The 16532-nt window shown below is 42.5% G+C and overlaps 1 protein-coding gene across 2 annotated transcripts; it reads right to left on the bottom strand.

The window, feature by feature from the left end:
- Nucleotides 1-1207: 1207 nt before the first annotated feature.
- Nucleotides 1208-15801, bottom strand: stk11 (serine/threonine kinase 11). 2 transcript variants are annotated; one of them, XM_056420211.1, is made up of 11 exons: nucleotides 15666-15801; nucleotides 14011-14939; nucleotides 8608-8691; nucleotides 8312-8401; nucleotides 7870-8002; nucleotides 7191-7327; nucleotides 6411-6538; nucleotides 5073-5130; nucleotides 4745-4938; nucleotides 2619-2847; nucleotides 1208-1935 (listed from the first exon to the last, which is right to left on the bottom strand). In XM_056420211.1, exons 2-10 carry the CDS (start codon nucleotides 14292-14294, stop codon nucleotides 2651-2653), a joined length of 1305 nt encoding a protein of 434 aa, XP_056276186.1. In that variant the 5' UTR covers nucleotides 14295-14939; nucleotides 15666-15801; the 3' UTR covers nucleotides 1208-1935; nucleotides 2619-2650. The 2 variants fall into 2 exon arrangements, with proteins under 2 accessions (XP_056276186.1, XP_056276187.1); XM_056420212.1 differs by lacking the exon at nucleotides 15666-15801 and adding an exon at nucleotides 15221-15576.
- Between the last annotated feature and the right edge of the window lie 731 nt (nucleotides 15802-16532).

The raw sequence follows: 16532 nt of genomic DNA, 5'->3' as shown, positions 1-16532 counted from the left end.
ACAAATCCAACAAATAGAAAGAACAATGAATTCATCCTACAATCAAGAATGACCTGTGCAGTCCAAGCCTGATGTAGTTTATAGCGCTCCATTGTTGTCAAACTATTACAAATAAAAACTTTAGCCACACACAATCATTTATTTTTGATTGAATACCGTATTCATCGCAAAAAGACGGTCTCTTATAACACAGCTACAAATAGCCGTTTAGGTAAATGTTGTTCCACTTAAAAAAGAAAACCCTGGCATCATTTAAGAGGAAAGCCAACGGGCTTTGAGCTGAGAACCACTTACGGGGAAGTCAGAAAGTATTAAGAGACAAACCAACACCTTGTTGGTTTTGTTTATTTGTTGGCATTACAAATAAAGATAAAATACTGGCAGCCTAATCCTTAAAGTAATACTTTCAGATATACTCTGTTTACAAGTTAAAATCTGAACATCTCTTTCTGGGCCAGTCTGGTTGTTAAACTATTCCTTAAGCATTCATGTCACATTGCTGTTCTGATGATGTCACCTGGGACACTGCGACGGCAGGTGGAGCGCGGCCCCTTCCCCGTCACACAAATTCGGGTTGGAGGGAGAATCCATGATCGTTGCGTCTTCGTCCTCATTTCGTTTCATGTTTTATTGTAAATGAGTAGTGCAGAGAATTGAAATGTCTCGTCACCTTGACAAAGACTAGACCTTGTGGGACCAACCGAGGCACGTAATCATCTTGGACCAAACATTTTTGTGAAAAAAAAAAAAAGGTTGACCACGCAACCTGTGATTTCATGCTGTTGTAACATAAGCCATGTAAGATGATGTACCAAGTGAAACACTAATCATACGGCTGGAATATTTTTTCAGACATCTCTTCATGCTTCCTTGTGCGTTTGGTTGAACAGAGAATCTCTCCGCTGACGTCGGCTGCTCCCCCCCTCCCCCCTCAGAGTGATGACTCACCTGCTCTCTCATCTCTTCCCAGCGAGGGGCTGACGAGGCCCGGCTGCGTACGAGAGGGGCGGGGCTCCCGCCGATGCGATCGGTGCGATAAAAGAGCAGCGTCGCTGAAAAACATGCGACCGATTGTGGCGGCACACCGCCTGCAGCCGCTCGCCACCGGCCGGCAAACAGCTGCAGTGGTATTCCTACTAAATAATAACCGTGCTAAAGACGGAATCCAAATAAATAAAAACAGGACAAAGGATCATCCAACAAAATAGCCTGTTTGGGACATATTTTATATAAATAATAATTAAAAAATATTCATTGGAAAAGAGAAAAAAACAGAACCTAAAAGGTAAAACAAAAAATCCCCAACAGGTCAGCAGGTGGATCTCAAAGCTTCAGGTGGTCAGTCCACAAAAGAAGCTCTTTCCCTTTCTCACAGCTCTGTACAGCATGCAGTTTTCTTAATGTTCGTGGTAGTAGAGTACTATTATAATTATTCTCATTATAGATTTAAATATAGAATTATTCATAACTTTTGTTATCTTTTTTTTTCTTTAATTTTTTTACACTTCACAATGCGTCTTAAAAACTGCCATTAGGGTTCTGTCAAAACAAATGTAGTAATAGAAACAGAAGGTGGGGTAGAGGGTTTGGATGGGTGGGGTACAGGGGTGATGGTGTTTGTAACGTCTGGTGCAACACTTGACCTTCCTAAGAGTAAGACAGGATGGAGGAATGACGAGATGACAGGGGTGGATGACAAGAGTTGAAAGGAGCCAAAATATGAGAGAAATAAAAACAACAAAAACCTCTTCACAGCCAGCGCCTCAGTCTCAGAGCGAAAAGAACATTTCATGCTGTCCTCCTCCTCCCCGTCACTCATACCGCATCTTCTAAAGACTCTGCAGGCCAGTGGTCCAAGGAGGCATGGGGGCTTTAACGTCAGCAGGTTTCTCTCACCACTGTGAGGACTCCGGACACAGAAGGACGGGGACCAACCTGAGAGACGGAGGACAGAATATAACACGGTTGCACTTCACATATACATCAAACAAAAGCAAGCGTCCCTTAGGTAACAGATATACTTTGTGCACGTGGACAGACTCGTCCGCAGGGTGGGAGGGAGGGACAAACAGCCCACTCCATCTCATCCGGGGTGAGTCACTGCCTGAACTAATTAACACACAGCCGCTCCTCTGAACTCATGACAGACTCACACTGGTGTGTGTGCGCTATTGAAAGAGCAAGCTGTGGGTGGCAACAGGAAAGAGAAGATGACAACCTATTACATCGGTGTGTACGCCTGCAGCGTGAATCCGTCCGCCTGAATGAGGCATCTGACAAACGCCTGGCGGTGACAGTCTGAATGAATCCTGACGAAGAATAGAAATATGAAGCCCCGAGAACGGACCGCTCCAGATCTAGTTTTCGTGACTAAAGGAAACCTCCTGGGGAGAGGTGGTGAGTCACAGCACTGCTCCATGAATATCAACACACTCTCACTCTCTCCCCTCTTCTTCTTCACTGATACTAATCTCTCCGTCTCTTCAAACGTCTTCTTATCTAATCCCTCCCATCTTTTTCTATGTTCTCCGGAGGTGTTTATCTCAATCTCCCCCCTCCTGTATAGAAGACGTCTCCTGAGCACAATTCAGCGCTTTTTGTTTGGCGTCTACACTCACCAGGCGGGTTGTTGCTGGGGGAGGAGGGGGGGTCATTGCTGTTTGCAGGTGGAGAGCTTGCGGATCTTGCTGGCTGTGGAGACTCCTTTACGCGAGGGGTTGGACGAAGAGGAGGAGCGGCGTTCGGTTTTGGCCTTGCTGCCCTCCGTCCCGTTCACACAAACTGTCTTGGCTAGAGCTGGACACTGGTCTTCGTGCCCCTGATCCAGATCTTCTTCGACGACTTGTCCTAAAAGACATTCACAGCAGGCTCAAAACAAATCCATCGCCGTTCCAAACAAGTGCCGACTTGACCGGTGCTCCATTGAGTAAGCGTTACGTAATCGCGTTAGTTAACTTAACTAAAAGAACTGCTGCTGTAAAAGCTGTTAACATTTCCTTTTTTTAATAAATGGGACCTTTAAAAAGTTCATTCGTCAGCAGCACTAGCAAACCGTCAGGAAATCAGCAGAGTGAAAAATAAGCCCCAACCGTCATGTGACTTTTCAATTTAAGTGCCGAGGTGTGCTCGTGTCGGGGTGTAGATGCACCGATTAGGACCGATAGCCCAGTGACCGGTCATAGCTGACAACTAGTTAGTTATGACTGGTGGCCGAACGGTGCATCTTTGTGTGTGTATAATAAAAGCTGGGAGATGTAGTTACTGTTTAAGAGAAACATTAGGTCTTACTGTTGTGTAATTCACCATTGACTCACTTCATTTGTACGAAACATCCCATAAAACAGTGCCGAGCGTGTGGGAGTGAACCGTGAAAAACTATTCACACTCCCACACCAAAACCATTTCAAGTGCACTATTTTTAGATCACTTCATTCACAATGTGCAGCTCTGCTTGGTTTTTATGTGGAGCACCACTTCTAGAGAGCCGACACGACTACCGCATCTATTATTACCGGCTGTTAATAAAGGCTTCAAATTCTGGGAGAAAAACGATCAAAGAAAAGCGGGGTTACAAATTTAAATCCAATCTCAAAATGCTGTCATTGTCCGTTTCCCCCAAAGTCAGTAAACAAATAGTTTTGTACACAGTTTAACTAAAAGAAACATTTTCTGAAAATAAATTCAACATTAAAAAAATGAAGCCAGTTCCAGACGAGACTCTACGCCGACATACAAGCCGTGGTTACCCATTTCTAGTCAGAAAACAGTCAACCAATCAGAGCTCAGTAGGTGGGTTTAAGGGGACATCTTCCGACACATATGAACTACATTCATGAGAATACAGAAAGAGAAATGACAACCAGCAGGGATGAGATGGATGCCGCTGTGGTCGGGGGATGGGAGGATGTTTGGTGAACTCACTGGGGGCGAGCAGCGCAGACGGACGTGCAAAATATGTCTCATCTACTGATCATTCATTTTTGTTCTGCGTTTTAATTTGGTCTTCATTATATGCATCGTTTGCTGTGCCACACATTGCCCCTTTGAGAACATTGAAGCTGATCCTAGTCCATGTCCAGAAATAATACGAAATCTAAATAATTCTTTGATCTATATGGAAAATGTTAAGTTGTTTTGGCAACGGCTACGGCAGCTTCAGTGTCAACTGAAAAGGATAATGCCGGGATGGATATATGTCAGAAGAATAAACAGGAAACTGCCAAACAAGAATACAATGTCAGGCTGAATTAATGAAGTGGAATTAAACGAAAATTTCGTTTTATTATCAGGCTACAGAAGACATTTCTGGTACGCCTATATTTACCTCATTGTGTTTTTAGTGATAAGTGACATCATATGCAGCCTTGTACAACAATTATGTTATTATGAATTATTTGGGAGATTCCTGGAACTCCGAATTTCACAAAATCAAATGGTTCAAGTTTTTTTTCAACCACTTAAACAAAAGAGCAATAATAGGGGAGAGACTAGTGAAATAAGAGTATAAAGCAGTGTAAGCAGGATGTTTATATAATCAGCTTTTCACGTTTCGGTGAAGCGCATCAAGCATGTTTTTCATCGCTTTAAGTCACAAGCCAAAGTTTAATGTGAGAAGCTGATTAAAGTCTAAATTTGTAATCACATTTTTGACAGAAGGAATTGCTTTTATATTTAAATTAATTTAAAGAAAAAACTCAATGATTAATAAGAAAGAAATCATATGATGGTGTGAGCTCACACTCACCTGGCACTGTGAAGTCCTGAGTGTAGATGATCTCGTCCTCTCCATCGTAGAGCTCGTCATCGTCCTCCTCCGTGTAGCCGTGGAGATCCTCCAGGTAGGGCACCACCGTCATGCTCCGCCAAGGGTCCCTGCCCTCTGCGCTGGCAGGGATGGGCACAGGGGGCTCAGACGGAGGGTGTTTCTTACGCACCCAGCTAGAAGGGAAAGGCAGGGAGAAAATGGACATGTAAATAACAAACCCGACTTCAACGACGCCTTCTAAACACTTCTTTTCTATTTTATCACTTCATATCATTCATTTTACATGAGAAACATGATAAATGCTCACTTGTGTTGCCTTATGTTCTGTATGGAAAACCTCTTCGCAGGGTCGTACTCGAGCATTCCTGAGAAACAAACATGACAAAAGGTCAATTGAATCACAACAATCCTGAAAGATGTCTCCACTCACATCATGTTTCTGTTAAGTGTTAAATATAAACTGGTGGGAGGCCGCAGCAGAAGGAAGCAGATGGAAAACTCAATTCATGGAACATTAATTAATAGACATAATCTAATTCACCACTGTGTGCAACCTGCTAGGCTTAAGGAATCAACGAGGGACAGAAAGGAAACATGCAGTCGAGCAGCATAACAGCTGAACCAATGAAGTGAAGATGTTGTCCTGTAATTATCATAATGTGGGATGAATCTGTGGGAGAAGCAGAATGTCAGTGTGATGAGCAGCAGTGATGCAGACCTAATAATGTGATTGTGAGGCAGCAGGCGGCGAGGGGCAGCGTGCGGAGAGCTGATCGTAGTGCTGCGCCGGCTGAAGGACAACCTTTGTGCCACTGGGCTCATTTTAGACCGCGTAATTATGGACTGACTATTTCCCAGGTGCTGCGTCATCGCACAAAGACGTCACACGCTCCCACAAAATGGGGGATGCAAACTCTCTCAGATACAGCGGTTCGGCAACTGTTCATAAACCCTCCATGTAACACAAAGTACAGTAAAACAACAAGATAAGATCAAAGATAGAATAATAGGCTCTCAGTTTGATGCAAACATAATCTTCCCAAACATTCTTTCTGGATTCACATCCATTCAGACGATTATTTTCTTCACTATAAAAGACGTGACTCTTTTTGAGTTGTTACAAGGGTCCGAAGCATTGCCGCATTCCAGTCGGGAAAAGCAACGCCCGACGAGGAAACGTTTAGTATTCCGCTGCCCGCTCGAGATCAATGGAAACTACGTCAACAGCTGGAGGGGTTTCTACATTTTTGGAGGAAGCCTGGTATGCTAAGAAGTCATCGTGACTTCCAGTGTGACAGCACCACCTACTGGACTTAGTTGTGATTTATTACCTGATCAATTCCCTTTCAAAGCAACTTCCAATCAACACCTTTTCTGCAATGCTACACAAAGTCGAAAACATACTTGGAGTAAAGCTCTTCCACTACCGCGTGGATATCAATGCATGATATTGCCTGATGGAGCATAAGTCATCTACTGCAATGTAAAAAAAAAAAACTGCACTAAAGCTGAGCTACGAATCCTCCACTGCAGCATACATGTGTAACCACAGCAACACCGTGAGGGTATGATGAAAGCATGAATTGGTATGATGAAAGCATGATCTGGCCTGATGGTACAAACATTGGCTCTTTGAAGCACTCACCTTGCAGCAGGTCCGACAGGAGGGGTCCACACTCCTCAGGAATAGTGAAGTCTCCTTTTCCAATGTTCTCAAATAGCTTATAGATGTTGTCTCCCTCAAACGGGTACAGACTGGTTGTGATGTTGTATCTGGATGGAAGGAGTAAACGAATACCGTTAGTGCATCATAAACTGGGACTTATCTTACTCCCGAGAAAAAAAATGATTATTAGCTTGAGTCACATAATGTTTTTGACAAAAAGTCATTTGATGCCATTTTAAAATCAACTTTGAGATTAGTTTTTATATTTATACTACATTTTTATACTTGGATAAAACAATATCACATTTGATATCGTAACAGTTAATGACATCCGTGTCGCTTCGTCTTAGTATTGTGAAAAATAAAAACGGGGTAATTGATGAACACAAGTCATAGTTTCAACTTTTCTGGTGTTATTTGACTGTTCTTTTAAATCTGAAGTTAGTTAAAGAACTGAAACACATTTAAAATCAGCTTTTAATATACGACAAGATGCCTAGATACACCTTGTCAGCCTCTCTGTAGCTTGTAGGCATTCTCTATACAATCTCTAAATCATTGAATCTTTACACACCAGACTCTTTTTTTAAGACCTTGGAGGTGGACAATAGTTTCTTTCTCTATTAACTTCAGGGCTGCTGCTCTGCTTTTTCCAGCGTTTTTCCAATCTAGTCGTGTCAGACAAAGAATTTAGCAAATAACTTCGCATTTGAAATGGCATGAAATGCATTCTTGGAGAACTTGACTCGGACTACTCACAGTGTTACTCCCGCAGACCAAATGTCCACTTTAAACCCTGAAAAGGTGTCCAGTCCATTTGCAATCTCTGGAGGCTGGAAGGCCGGTGAGCCCTGACTGGTGCGACACGTGTCATCGTCTGCAAATGGGTGGAGGGCCTGAAAAATATAGAGTGAAGAACGATAGTGAGAATCTGAATCAGTGTTTTGCTACATGTAGAACCAAAAATATGTATTATGAAATAACTGAATCATGTGTTGCCATCTCCTCTGTAAGCAGCACCATCTACATTAGAACCAGTAGTAATAACATATTGTGATAAAACAAAACTAGACTATAGACTTTATAAAACACAGACACCACTCATAGGTGTCCGATGAGCCGTTGCAAAGCTCAAGGTTGGTGGCTCTGAAACTCGCCATCGTGGCAGTGACAACACAGCCGAGCTCTAAAAATGGTCAAAGAGGAGGACCATCGGTGGAGCTGAGGCCTGTGTGATATTTTTGAATAGAGGATGGCCACGTCCCTACTTTCAACATTACTTGTATATATATATATAGGAGCTGGCGGTATCATTAGAATATATGTGGACATTAAAAAGATGTGGAATTAGAAGATGCAGGATCTGGTTGTTATGGTGGAAAAAAAATCCTAATTCCTTCCGTATGGTAAACAATACAATGCTGCGTCCTTAGCTCACCTCTGCTACTCCCAGGTCGGAGATTTTAAGTGCTCCGTCAGTGGTCAGCAGCAGATTTCCTGGTTTAATGTCTTTGTGAACTATTCCCTGGCTGTGCAAATATTCAAGGCCATCTAAGAGTTGGCAAAAGTACCTGAAAAAAAACAAGGTGTTGACATACAATTAAAAGAGTGGACAGGTTTCATACAGCAAGTTGTAAAAAAAACTAAAAACAATTGGCACATCAGATAATAGTCATCACTTAATATTTTAGTGTTAATGGCTTTCCAGCAGTGACCACACATTCACAAAATCCATGGTCAGTTATTTTAACAGCAGCAGCCCCGCAGTCTTGGATCTAAACTTAGGCCTGGAGCAATATCTGCAGAGAGGCTTATTCTAAATATAGCAGAGAGACTAAGAGAAAAAGCGAGAGGGAAAGCAGAGAAAAACAGACTCTTACCCGTGAGATTGAAATACTGGAAACCTTTTTTCTGGGACGCTGTCCAGCATTTCTTGCATACCACAAATGCAATACTCCATCACCATATACGTACGTCAGGAGTCAAGGGGATTTGCGAAAGCAAACAAACAGATCCTTTAATATATTGAGCAACTTATAAAAGCAATAGGTACAACTTGGAAATAGGCAGGTGTATAAATAACCCTCAGGAACTGCAACATTAAACTCTAAACATCTAAAATCATTCAGTATTAAAAATCAACTCCTATGCACACTCATTTCCTTTGTAAGGATATATTTTCTGCTTCTCTTCATTGTAGAGCACATCCACCAGCTGAATCACATTCTTGTGTTGGAGTCTTCTTAGTAGTTGAATCTCCCTATAATGATAAAAAAGAACAAAAAATAAACAAAATGATCATTTAGACAATGCACAGTGTTATATAATCGAATACCGGCACGTGTCTGCTGATAGTGCCGGATAAAGGCCAGGTGGCGTACATCAGCACAACAACCCAACTAATTGGTCCAAACTTAAAGAGGAATAAAAATGTCAGCATAGAAATATATATTATATAAATGTGGGTTTAGGGGGGGACATGGGACTGGGCCAGTATCTGTCTGATATACGGGCATCCCTAGCATAGATATGACCCTTTATAACTCCAGCAGTTATATACTGTACATTGAGCAGGGGCGAGAACCGATGGCAACTCAAATAATTTCACAATACAATAGTAGCCGTTATGTTTCTCTTTATATGAAATTCTAATAAATCGCGATTTAGTAACGAGAAGATGAATTTGTATATCCATTAAATTCTGAGTAAAATCCAGTACAAGACTCTCCTGGACGGTTTAAATCACCAGCATGGCAATACACCCAGGAGACTCAACATTCACCAGAGAGCTGCGAGAAGGGAACCTCATGAGTTTGGATCTGGAAAGGAAGATCGCAAAGTACAAACCACAGACCTGGTACCCACATCCACATAGATTTTGAGGGTTTATTTTGCCTGTATTTGTGCAGCTGGAGAATGACAGGAAAGGGGGGAGAGGGGATGACGTGCAGTAAAAGACTACGGGTCAGAATCAAATCCGGGCCGCCGCCATGGATTCATCCGGCGCGGGGAAGCACGCTGGATGAGCCGGAGGTTGCCCCACGTCTATGGCAGCACCACCCAGCTTTGCCTAACATCACGATGGAGCCATGGGCTTGAAGCAGAGTTCTGTTAAAGACGTCAACGGTCAACGACTAAAACTAAACACAATACATGTCTGGTCTTTGTGCATATGTATTTAGAATTGGAGAATATCAAAATCAAGATTCTTATGTCAATAGATGTTCCCCATCCCTCCTAGAAAGACGTTATTAAATGTATCATGTATTGACAAGTCAAAGACATAAAGGGAGTGCGCCTGTACCAAAAAGAGATTAAGCGTCTCCAGTGCTGAGGCATGTTCATCTTTTTCTTCCCCACAACAAATGGTGCTGTCGCTCATTACCCAGCAGTTTGAGCGATGTCAGTTTTCTGCCCTTTCCATAATCTTACTGACAAATGGATATTGTGGGCAGTCAGCCTCTTGGTGCACAGACACAAACAAGCTGTTGCTGCTGCATCGCTGCACCGATACAAATACAGCTGACTCATGCACACCTGTGATTCAAATATGGAAAGGCATTTGAGCCATTACCTCCTTCTGAAACACTTCCTCACTCATCGAGGGTGAGATTTTTGCACAATTGATTAGGTATTTATTGTATTTTATCCAGTTGGAGATAGTTAGGTATACTATTAGGGCTTACCTAACCGGTTTACACTAATATTACAAACTTTCCATAGCCAGCTTTGAGATAGATATGCATATAGGACCGGCAGTAATGAAGCATTTAAAAGATGGCCAATTTGTCTTTGTGTTCATATTGTTGTCTTCCTCCCTTTGTTTGTTTGTTTGTTAGTGTCCAAGATAACAGGGTATGCTGTTCTAGACTCCCAATTATTGTTATATGTTTTTATATTACTTGTAGATTTACGTTTATTTCTGTATTTACCTAGCATAATGTAAGCTTTACACCCTTGAAATGTTATCATGGGTGGGGGAAGGGGGGTATCTATAAGACCACATGTGTTATACAAAGAATTGTCAAAAAAATTAAAAAAAGATATCAATCGGAAATAATAAATAAAAAATAAATAAAATGGTACGCTATGAATATCATACTTTTTAAGCAATACATCCTCTCTGCTATTCAGGTGAACAGCAAGCACAGATGACACGTCTGGAATGCAGCAAAGCAAGCTGCATATTCATTCCTACTTCTTTCCATAAAATAAAATCATGAAACATCGGCATGGCTGCCCCTAAGGAACAGTGACGACTGCAGTCTGAGCTCAGATGTGTGCCGATGGACCTCGTGTGTTCCAGGCCCGCAGGCTCCAGAGCCAACAGGATTTCAGCGCTCAGCGATACGGCAGATAGTCTGGCACGCAGTGGCAACACGATCAAGTGATCGAGAGCTGCATCTCCACTGTGCCGGCCAGAGTCTGAGTCGAGTTTAAGGTCTTCCAGTCTGCATTTGCGCTTCTGTCATTCCAAATAAGGGCATGGCATTGTTGGGGTGAAACAGGAGTGTCATTACTCAATCACTGCTGGTATGAGCGTGCCCAATCCTGTGGCAACCCTGTGAAAGCAGGAAGTGTTCGGCAGACAGGAATGCTAAGCAGAGGCTGAATGGCAGCTCCTCCTGCACCACAAGCAGACCGGCCTTTACAGACCGCAGGATCCAGCTTCCTACTGCTGGAAAACACAAGGCCTCCACCAAGTGAGACGGATGTAAACAAATACAACTCTATAATTGTCTGCACCGAGGAACACGGCTGTGGTCTTAAAATAACAGAGTGAGACACCCATGGAGACATCCACTGCAGATCCGTCTCAAACTAATATAAATGGTAAGGATTTAAATGTTTAAAAACACCTTTGAAAACAAGAACATTATTTATGGTACGAGAAATATTTTGTACACCTTCAGGATCCTAAAACAAAGGTTGAAGTAGGACCAGTTTTTTAATGCAAGTAGCTTTCCTTCTGCAGTGCAATACGTAGTATCTACCCTCTTAAATTGTTTACTTGTTGTTTTTACATTGTTAATCCCTGATCTCAACATGACAGTTTTCCACCAGTCACCAAAAACTGCCTAACCTATCAAGTAACAACTGGACTGACTTAACAATAATTCTAGGTTCTGCCAACAATTCTGGATTTGACTGAGGCTGGTCTTTGAGCCGGCCACTCCAGAACATTAATACAGTTGTTTTTAAGTAAGCTTAAATATGGTATTTCTTAATATTAAGTTGCCTATCTGAGAATGGTTAACATGATATTCTGTGATAGACTCAAGTATAGTTAGTCTGGATACCTGATAAATAGTTACTACTATAAGCTACTATGTTACGAACAAAATGAACTGAGCCGTTACGAGAGCCTGTCCATCATTCTTCTGCTGACGTTTTGACTGCAGCCGACAAACACGCCATCTTGCAGCTCTTCTTTCTCTCTGTGTGAACTCATCTTGACAGTTTTCTAAATCTCTCTCTATAATTAGCACAGGCCCGCAGCGAAAGGCTGGAGTAATATTTAATGAAGTACTATGTGATTAAAACTTCTGATAAAGCTAAATCACAGAGGCATTAAGACGGAAGACAGTCTGGAACAAATAGAACATGTTGCATGAAAAAAATCTATTTAAGACATTACATTCCACCACAGCCTGGTTACCTTCGCATTGAAAATGCGGAAGGTTATGTTTTGATCGCCGTGTTTTTATTTATTTATTTGTATGCGTGTTATTCGCAAAACTCAAAAAATATTGAACCGAATCGCATGAAATTTGGTGGGATGATTGTTTATTATCCGGGGACCAGTTGATGAGATTTTGGGATCGATCGGGTCAAAATCTTTCGCAGAACTCAAAAAGTATTGAACCGAATCGCATGAAATTTGGTGGGATGATTGGTTATTATCCGGGGACCAGTTGATTAGATTTTGGGATCGATCGGGTCAAAGGTCATGAACAGGTCAAAATGTTCTTGAATCGCATGAAATTTGGTGGGATGATTGGTTATTATCCGGGGACCATTTGATTAGATTTTGGGATCTATCGGGTCAAAGGTCAAGGTCATGGAAAGGTAAAACTCTTTATTTACCATAGCACAATACATTTTTGTCCAATTGGCATGCAACTAATGCCAAAATGTTCATAATTCAATGCCCAATCTTGTGATATGCGAAGGTATGCGCTCTACCGAGTGCCCGTTCTAGTTTTAATATGAATTACTAGCCACGCCACAAAGAGAAAATGGTTAAAATAAATAAAATTATACATTGTGATGCATAAATGTAGTTTCTTGAGTTGCATTGATTGATAAGAACATATTTGGTTGCACCGACTACATTAATGTGCAAACATAGCAACTTCTGGTGACGGCAACATGCGCCATCACTACAGACTGCGGCTGTTTTTGTAGAAGCTGTGTTAACCACGTTTCTCTTGTTACTTCACCTCAATTACAGCAACATTTATATTCTATGCACTGTTTACACCTGGGTTTTTACAAGAAGTCGACTTATTTACTTAAGTGCGTGTGCACTCAACGTATGAGGACGAGGTATTCCCTCCTTCCCTATGCACACTTTAACAGTGCTGTTTGCAGTCCTGGTCCGTGTCAGCTTATAACTGTTATACATTTATACTGAAACAGCTCTAAGTTGGTGTGTATAGGTGAAGCCTCTGGGCATGTTGTGACATTAGTTGTATAGTTGGCCATTCAGGCATTAAAATTATACAGGTCGCAAACATCAATACGTTTGAGTCCTGACTGAATTACATCGGCGGCAATCGGTTTTGAAAGTTGAAAAATGTTCAGATTTAGTCTTTAGACTGTTTCCAATTCAGGCACAGGTTTTTAAACAAGCTGAATTTGTTTTTTTTTGGCCTCTAGTGACTGGAGTTTTCTTTGATGCAGTGATGCAAACATGTATTCAGGATGTGATGAGTGCAACTTCACATTACTCTTGGGATGTGTGGAACAAGTAGATCTGAGGACTAAACTCTGCAGTGATGCAAAAGACATTACAAGCTTCACCCAGAAGAGGCCAGAGAAGAAATATTGTTTAAACAAGAATAGTTTATACAACATGTCTTCTCTGGTGTAAAATGCTGATACATTTAACACATTTGGCTTATTTGGTTAAATCAGAAAATAATTTTCAAGGAAAAAAAATAAAATAAAGGGTATTATATTGGTATTTATACTGACACTAAGGTAGTGGAGATTAAAATAAATATTTCAGATGCAGGTTTAGATGCAAGTTAAGAGTAGTGCACAGGGAGTGATGGTTAATAAAGTGGGACAAGCATGAAGGGCCGTTCTCATCGTGGCAGTCATAAGAAACCCAGTTAACCGTTGTTATTACACTTTCATTAAGGTGATTTAAATCGATTCAACTCATGTTAGGAACAAGTATTGCAGTCAAGTCAATGCCACTGTATCTTAGGATGACTTACTATCCCTAATTGAAAAGACTGTTCACCTAAGTTAGTGACACTGGTGTAATGACTTAAAATGACAGATAGCAGAGCAAAGACGGTAATAAAAAGAGTAAAAGAAAGCAGGTTGACAAACCAAAAAAACTCACTTTTTCACATTGGCTTCTCCATTGGGAATCCGCCTCAGCTTCTTCTTCTTCAGTATTTTGACAGCCCTGCGACAAAGGGTATCCGAGTCCAGCATCTCTTTCACTTTGCCATAAGATCCCTCACCTAGCAGATCTCCCATCAAGTACTTTCCTATCAGCTTTGCCCTCTTCCTCCTTGGCTGGTAGATCACCTCTGTAGAGTCAATGCGATGAATGAAAGTATCCATCTCCATCAGTTCATTTTCATTTAGATAGTCAAGATGTTGCAGCTCGCCGGTACTCATGACTGATAGTTCGCCAGCAAAAAACTGAAGCCTCTTGTGCAAATTGTTCACCAACAGCTATGAATGCTGCAGGGGAGTAATCCACTGGTGACCATTAAATCACTGAGCAGAGTGATTTAATTCCACAAGACGCAATACAGATGACGTACAAAATACTGAACATGGGCGAAAGAATAATCAGGCCTGAGAGTTGGGGGTGGGGTATCAATCCCAAATTGTAAACATTAGGGCTCTCTGAAAAGGGTCTCTCTCGCAAACAGGTGCAAAAAAAGTGTTGGGTCCAGTGCCAAGTTAGTGCTCTACGCTGTGCATTTTGTGAAAAGTGCAGTTGAACGTAAATTTGGAAAATGGTGATTCTAAAATGTTACTATTCTCTGCTTCGCTATGAATATAACACCATAGAGCCTATGGCAGAGGCAGCCAGTCCTGCTTCAAGGCCGTGCAGCACAGCATTCCTGCCAAAGGGCCACGCTTCAGAGCGCAGGTTTCCACAGGAGACATAAGTGTGTACGGCTGGACTGACTCCAAGCACTGGTCTACGGCCAAATGCATGCAGCGGTATCAGCCTGGCTCCTGGAGGTCGACTGAGCCATCCGACGTGTCCGACCGCCCTCAGGTGTCCTCCATGCCTCTACTGCCCGGTGCCTGAAAACAAGGGGCATTTACACACGAGAGACGCTGAACACACTGGAAAACAACCTGCGCGGACAACACTTGACCGGTCATCGGCATTGGGTTCACTCACGACACGAGGATGTTATTATTATTGATGCCAGCACACATTTAGCGCCCTGCTGTAATCGGTCGTGAGCGAGTTACGATTGACAGTCGAGTTGCTCAGCTGCATTTTATTCCAGCGTTAACTATTAGCTCGCTAGCTAACGAAGCACGTCTGCTCGCATGAAGAGCTCCGCCAACGTACTCACAATGTTGCTCGTCGAACGACACACCTCAAGGCGCCCATCGCAGGCGTGAACTCTAAAGCCTGCTCCGCGACTGAGGCCACTGCTGTAACGTGGACGAGGACCACCGACGAAAACCGAAACGTCGTCACACAACTGTAGCTAACGGTCGGTTGCTGTGCAGCTCCAGCTAGCATTAGCCAACTCCCCCCGCCCGCCGGGTGGAGCGGCAGCAATGTCGGAGACGGGATTTGTTCTGCGGGTGTGCTGCAACGACGTTATGCTCACCCGATTTAAATATCGAAATGAGCTTTAACAGCCGAACCCTTCACCGGAGAAACGACCCGATACGTGCAGCTACCGCGAGCTAACCGGAGCTGCGTTGTCTTGCGAGCCGTTCAGATGTAAATAATTGTTAGCATGCGAGCTAACTAGCCGACCGGTCCGCTGCCGTGCTACCGGGTCTCACCTTTATCCATACAAATCGTGTCTTCTGTGCAGGGTTTATTCCGTCCTAGTTAAAGCAAGTGTTTCACTTGTCTAAGTGAGGTTCCCGACTCTTCGTGGGACTGTTGCTGCTCAGGTTGTCGCCATCTTGTTTACCTCCCCCCGACTCGCACTGACAGCCCTCACGTTAATGCGTCAAATCAAAGTTTATCTTCCCACACGTTGAGCACCGAGAACAATGTCACCCAGTGAGGAGAACACACAGTTTACATGTTGAGCAATTCAGCCGTTTACATTGAACTAGGTCGCCTGGTCCCGTTGATATGTTGGAGGTATTTGCGCTTAAAGGAACACAAGTAGTATTTTTCCACAAGGTGTTTCTTTTTTTTATATAAATCAGCATTTTCCCAAGAATGCTTGGATGCTTTGTGCTGGCTTTTCAAATAAAATGTGAGGATGTTCTGCTTTCATATACTATAGTAAATTGATTATATTTTAGATTGAGCTTCAAACAGCAAGCAGTTTGACTTTGATATTTTATTAACCAAACGATTAATAGATCATGCAATATAATCGTTATCTGCACCCTTACATTCAACTACAAGCTCTACAACAGCACTATAAAAACCAAAGCTTTGGGTTACCTTCTAATATGGCTTAAGTTGCCTCTGATTGATGCTGTGGCAAACACCAGAGTGGCTGTTGCTTAGCTGGGATTTCTGAGTTATATTTATCGTGTAAACCGCCCTGGGGAGCAGAGATCTGAAGATCTGATTTCAAAGATATGTCACCCTCCTCCTCACCACCGGCTGCTTGAGCCTGGTCAGCTACTCAATGGATCAATGCTGTCCAGAGCTATGTAGAAAGCAATAGTGATGGCAGTTATCAA

This window comes from Pseudoliparis swirei, chromosome 8 (genome assembly GCF_029220125.1).
Source record: "Pseudoliparis swirei isolate HS2019 ecotype Mariana Trench chromosome 8, NWPU_hadal_v1, whole genome shotgun sequence".
Lineage (NCBI taxonomy): Eukaryota > Metazoa > Chordata > Actinopteri > Perciformes > Liparidae > Pseudoliparis > Pseudoliparis swirei.
This window is presented reverse-complemented; position numbering and strand designations above follow the sequence as displayed.

What these genes read in the sequence shown, in the direction of transcription:
- stk11 (XM_056420211.1), bottom strand. Translation starts at nt 14,294, where the DNA reads ATGAGTACCGGCGAGCTGCAACATCTTGACTATCTAAATGAAAATGAA. An exon ending in AATGAAGAGAAGCAGAAAAT is followed by an intron (nt 8,402 to 8,607) that starts ATATCCTTACAA and finishes CTCCTGACGTAC; the next exon opens with GTATATGGTGATGGAGTATT. An exon ending in CAGAACATAAGGCAACACAA is followed by an intron (nt 4,939 to 5,072) that starts GTGAGCATTTAT and finishes TTTCCCTTCTAG; the next exon opens with CTGGGTGCGTAAGAAACACC.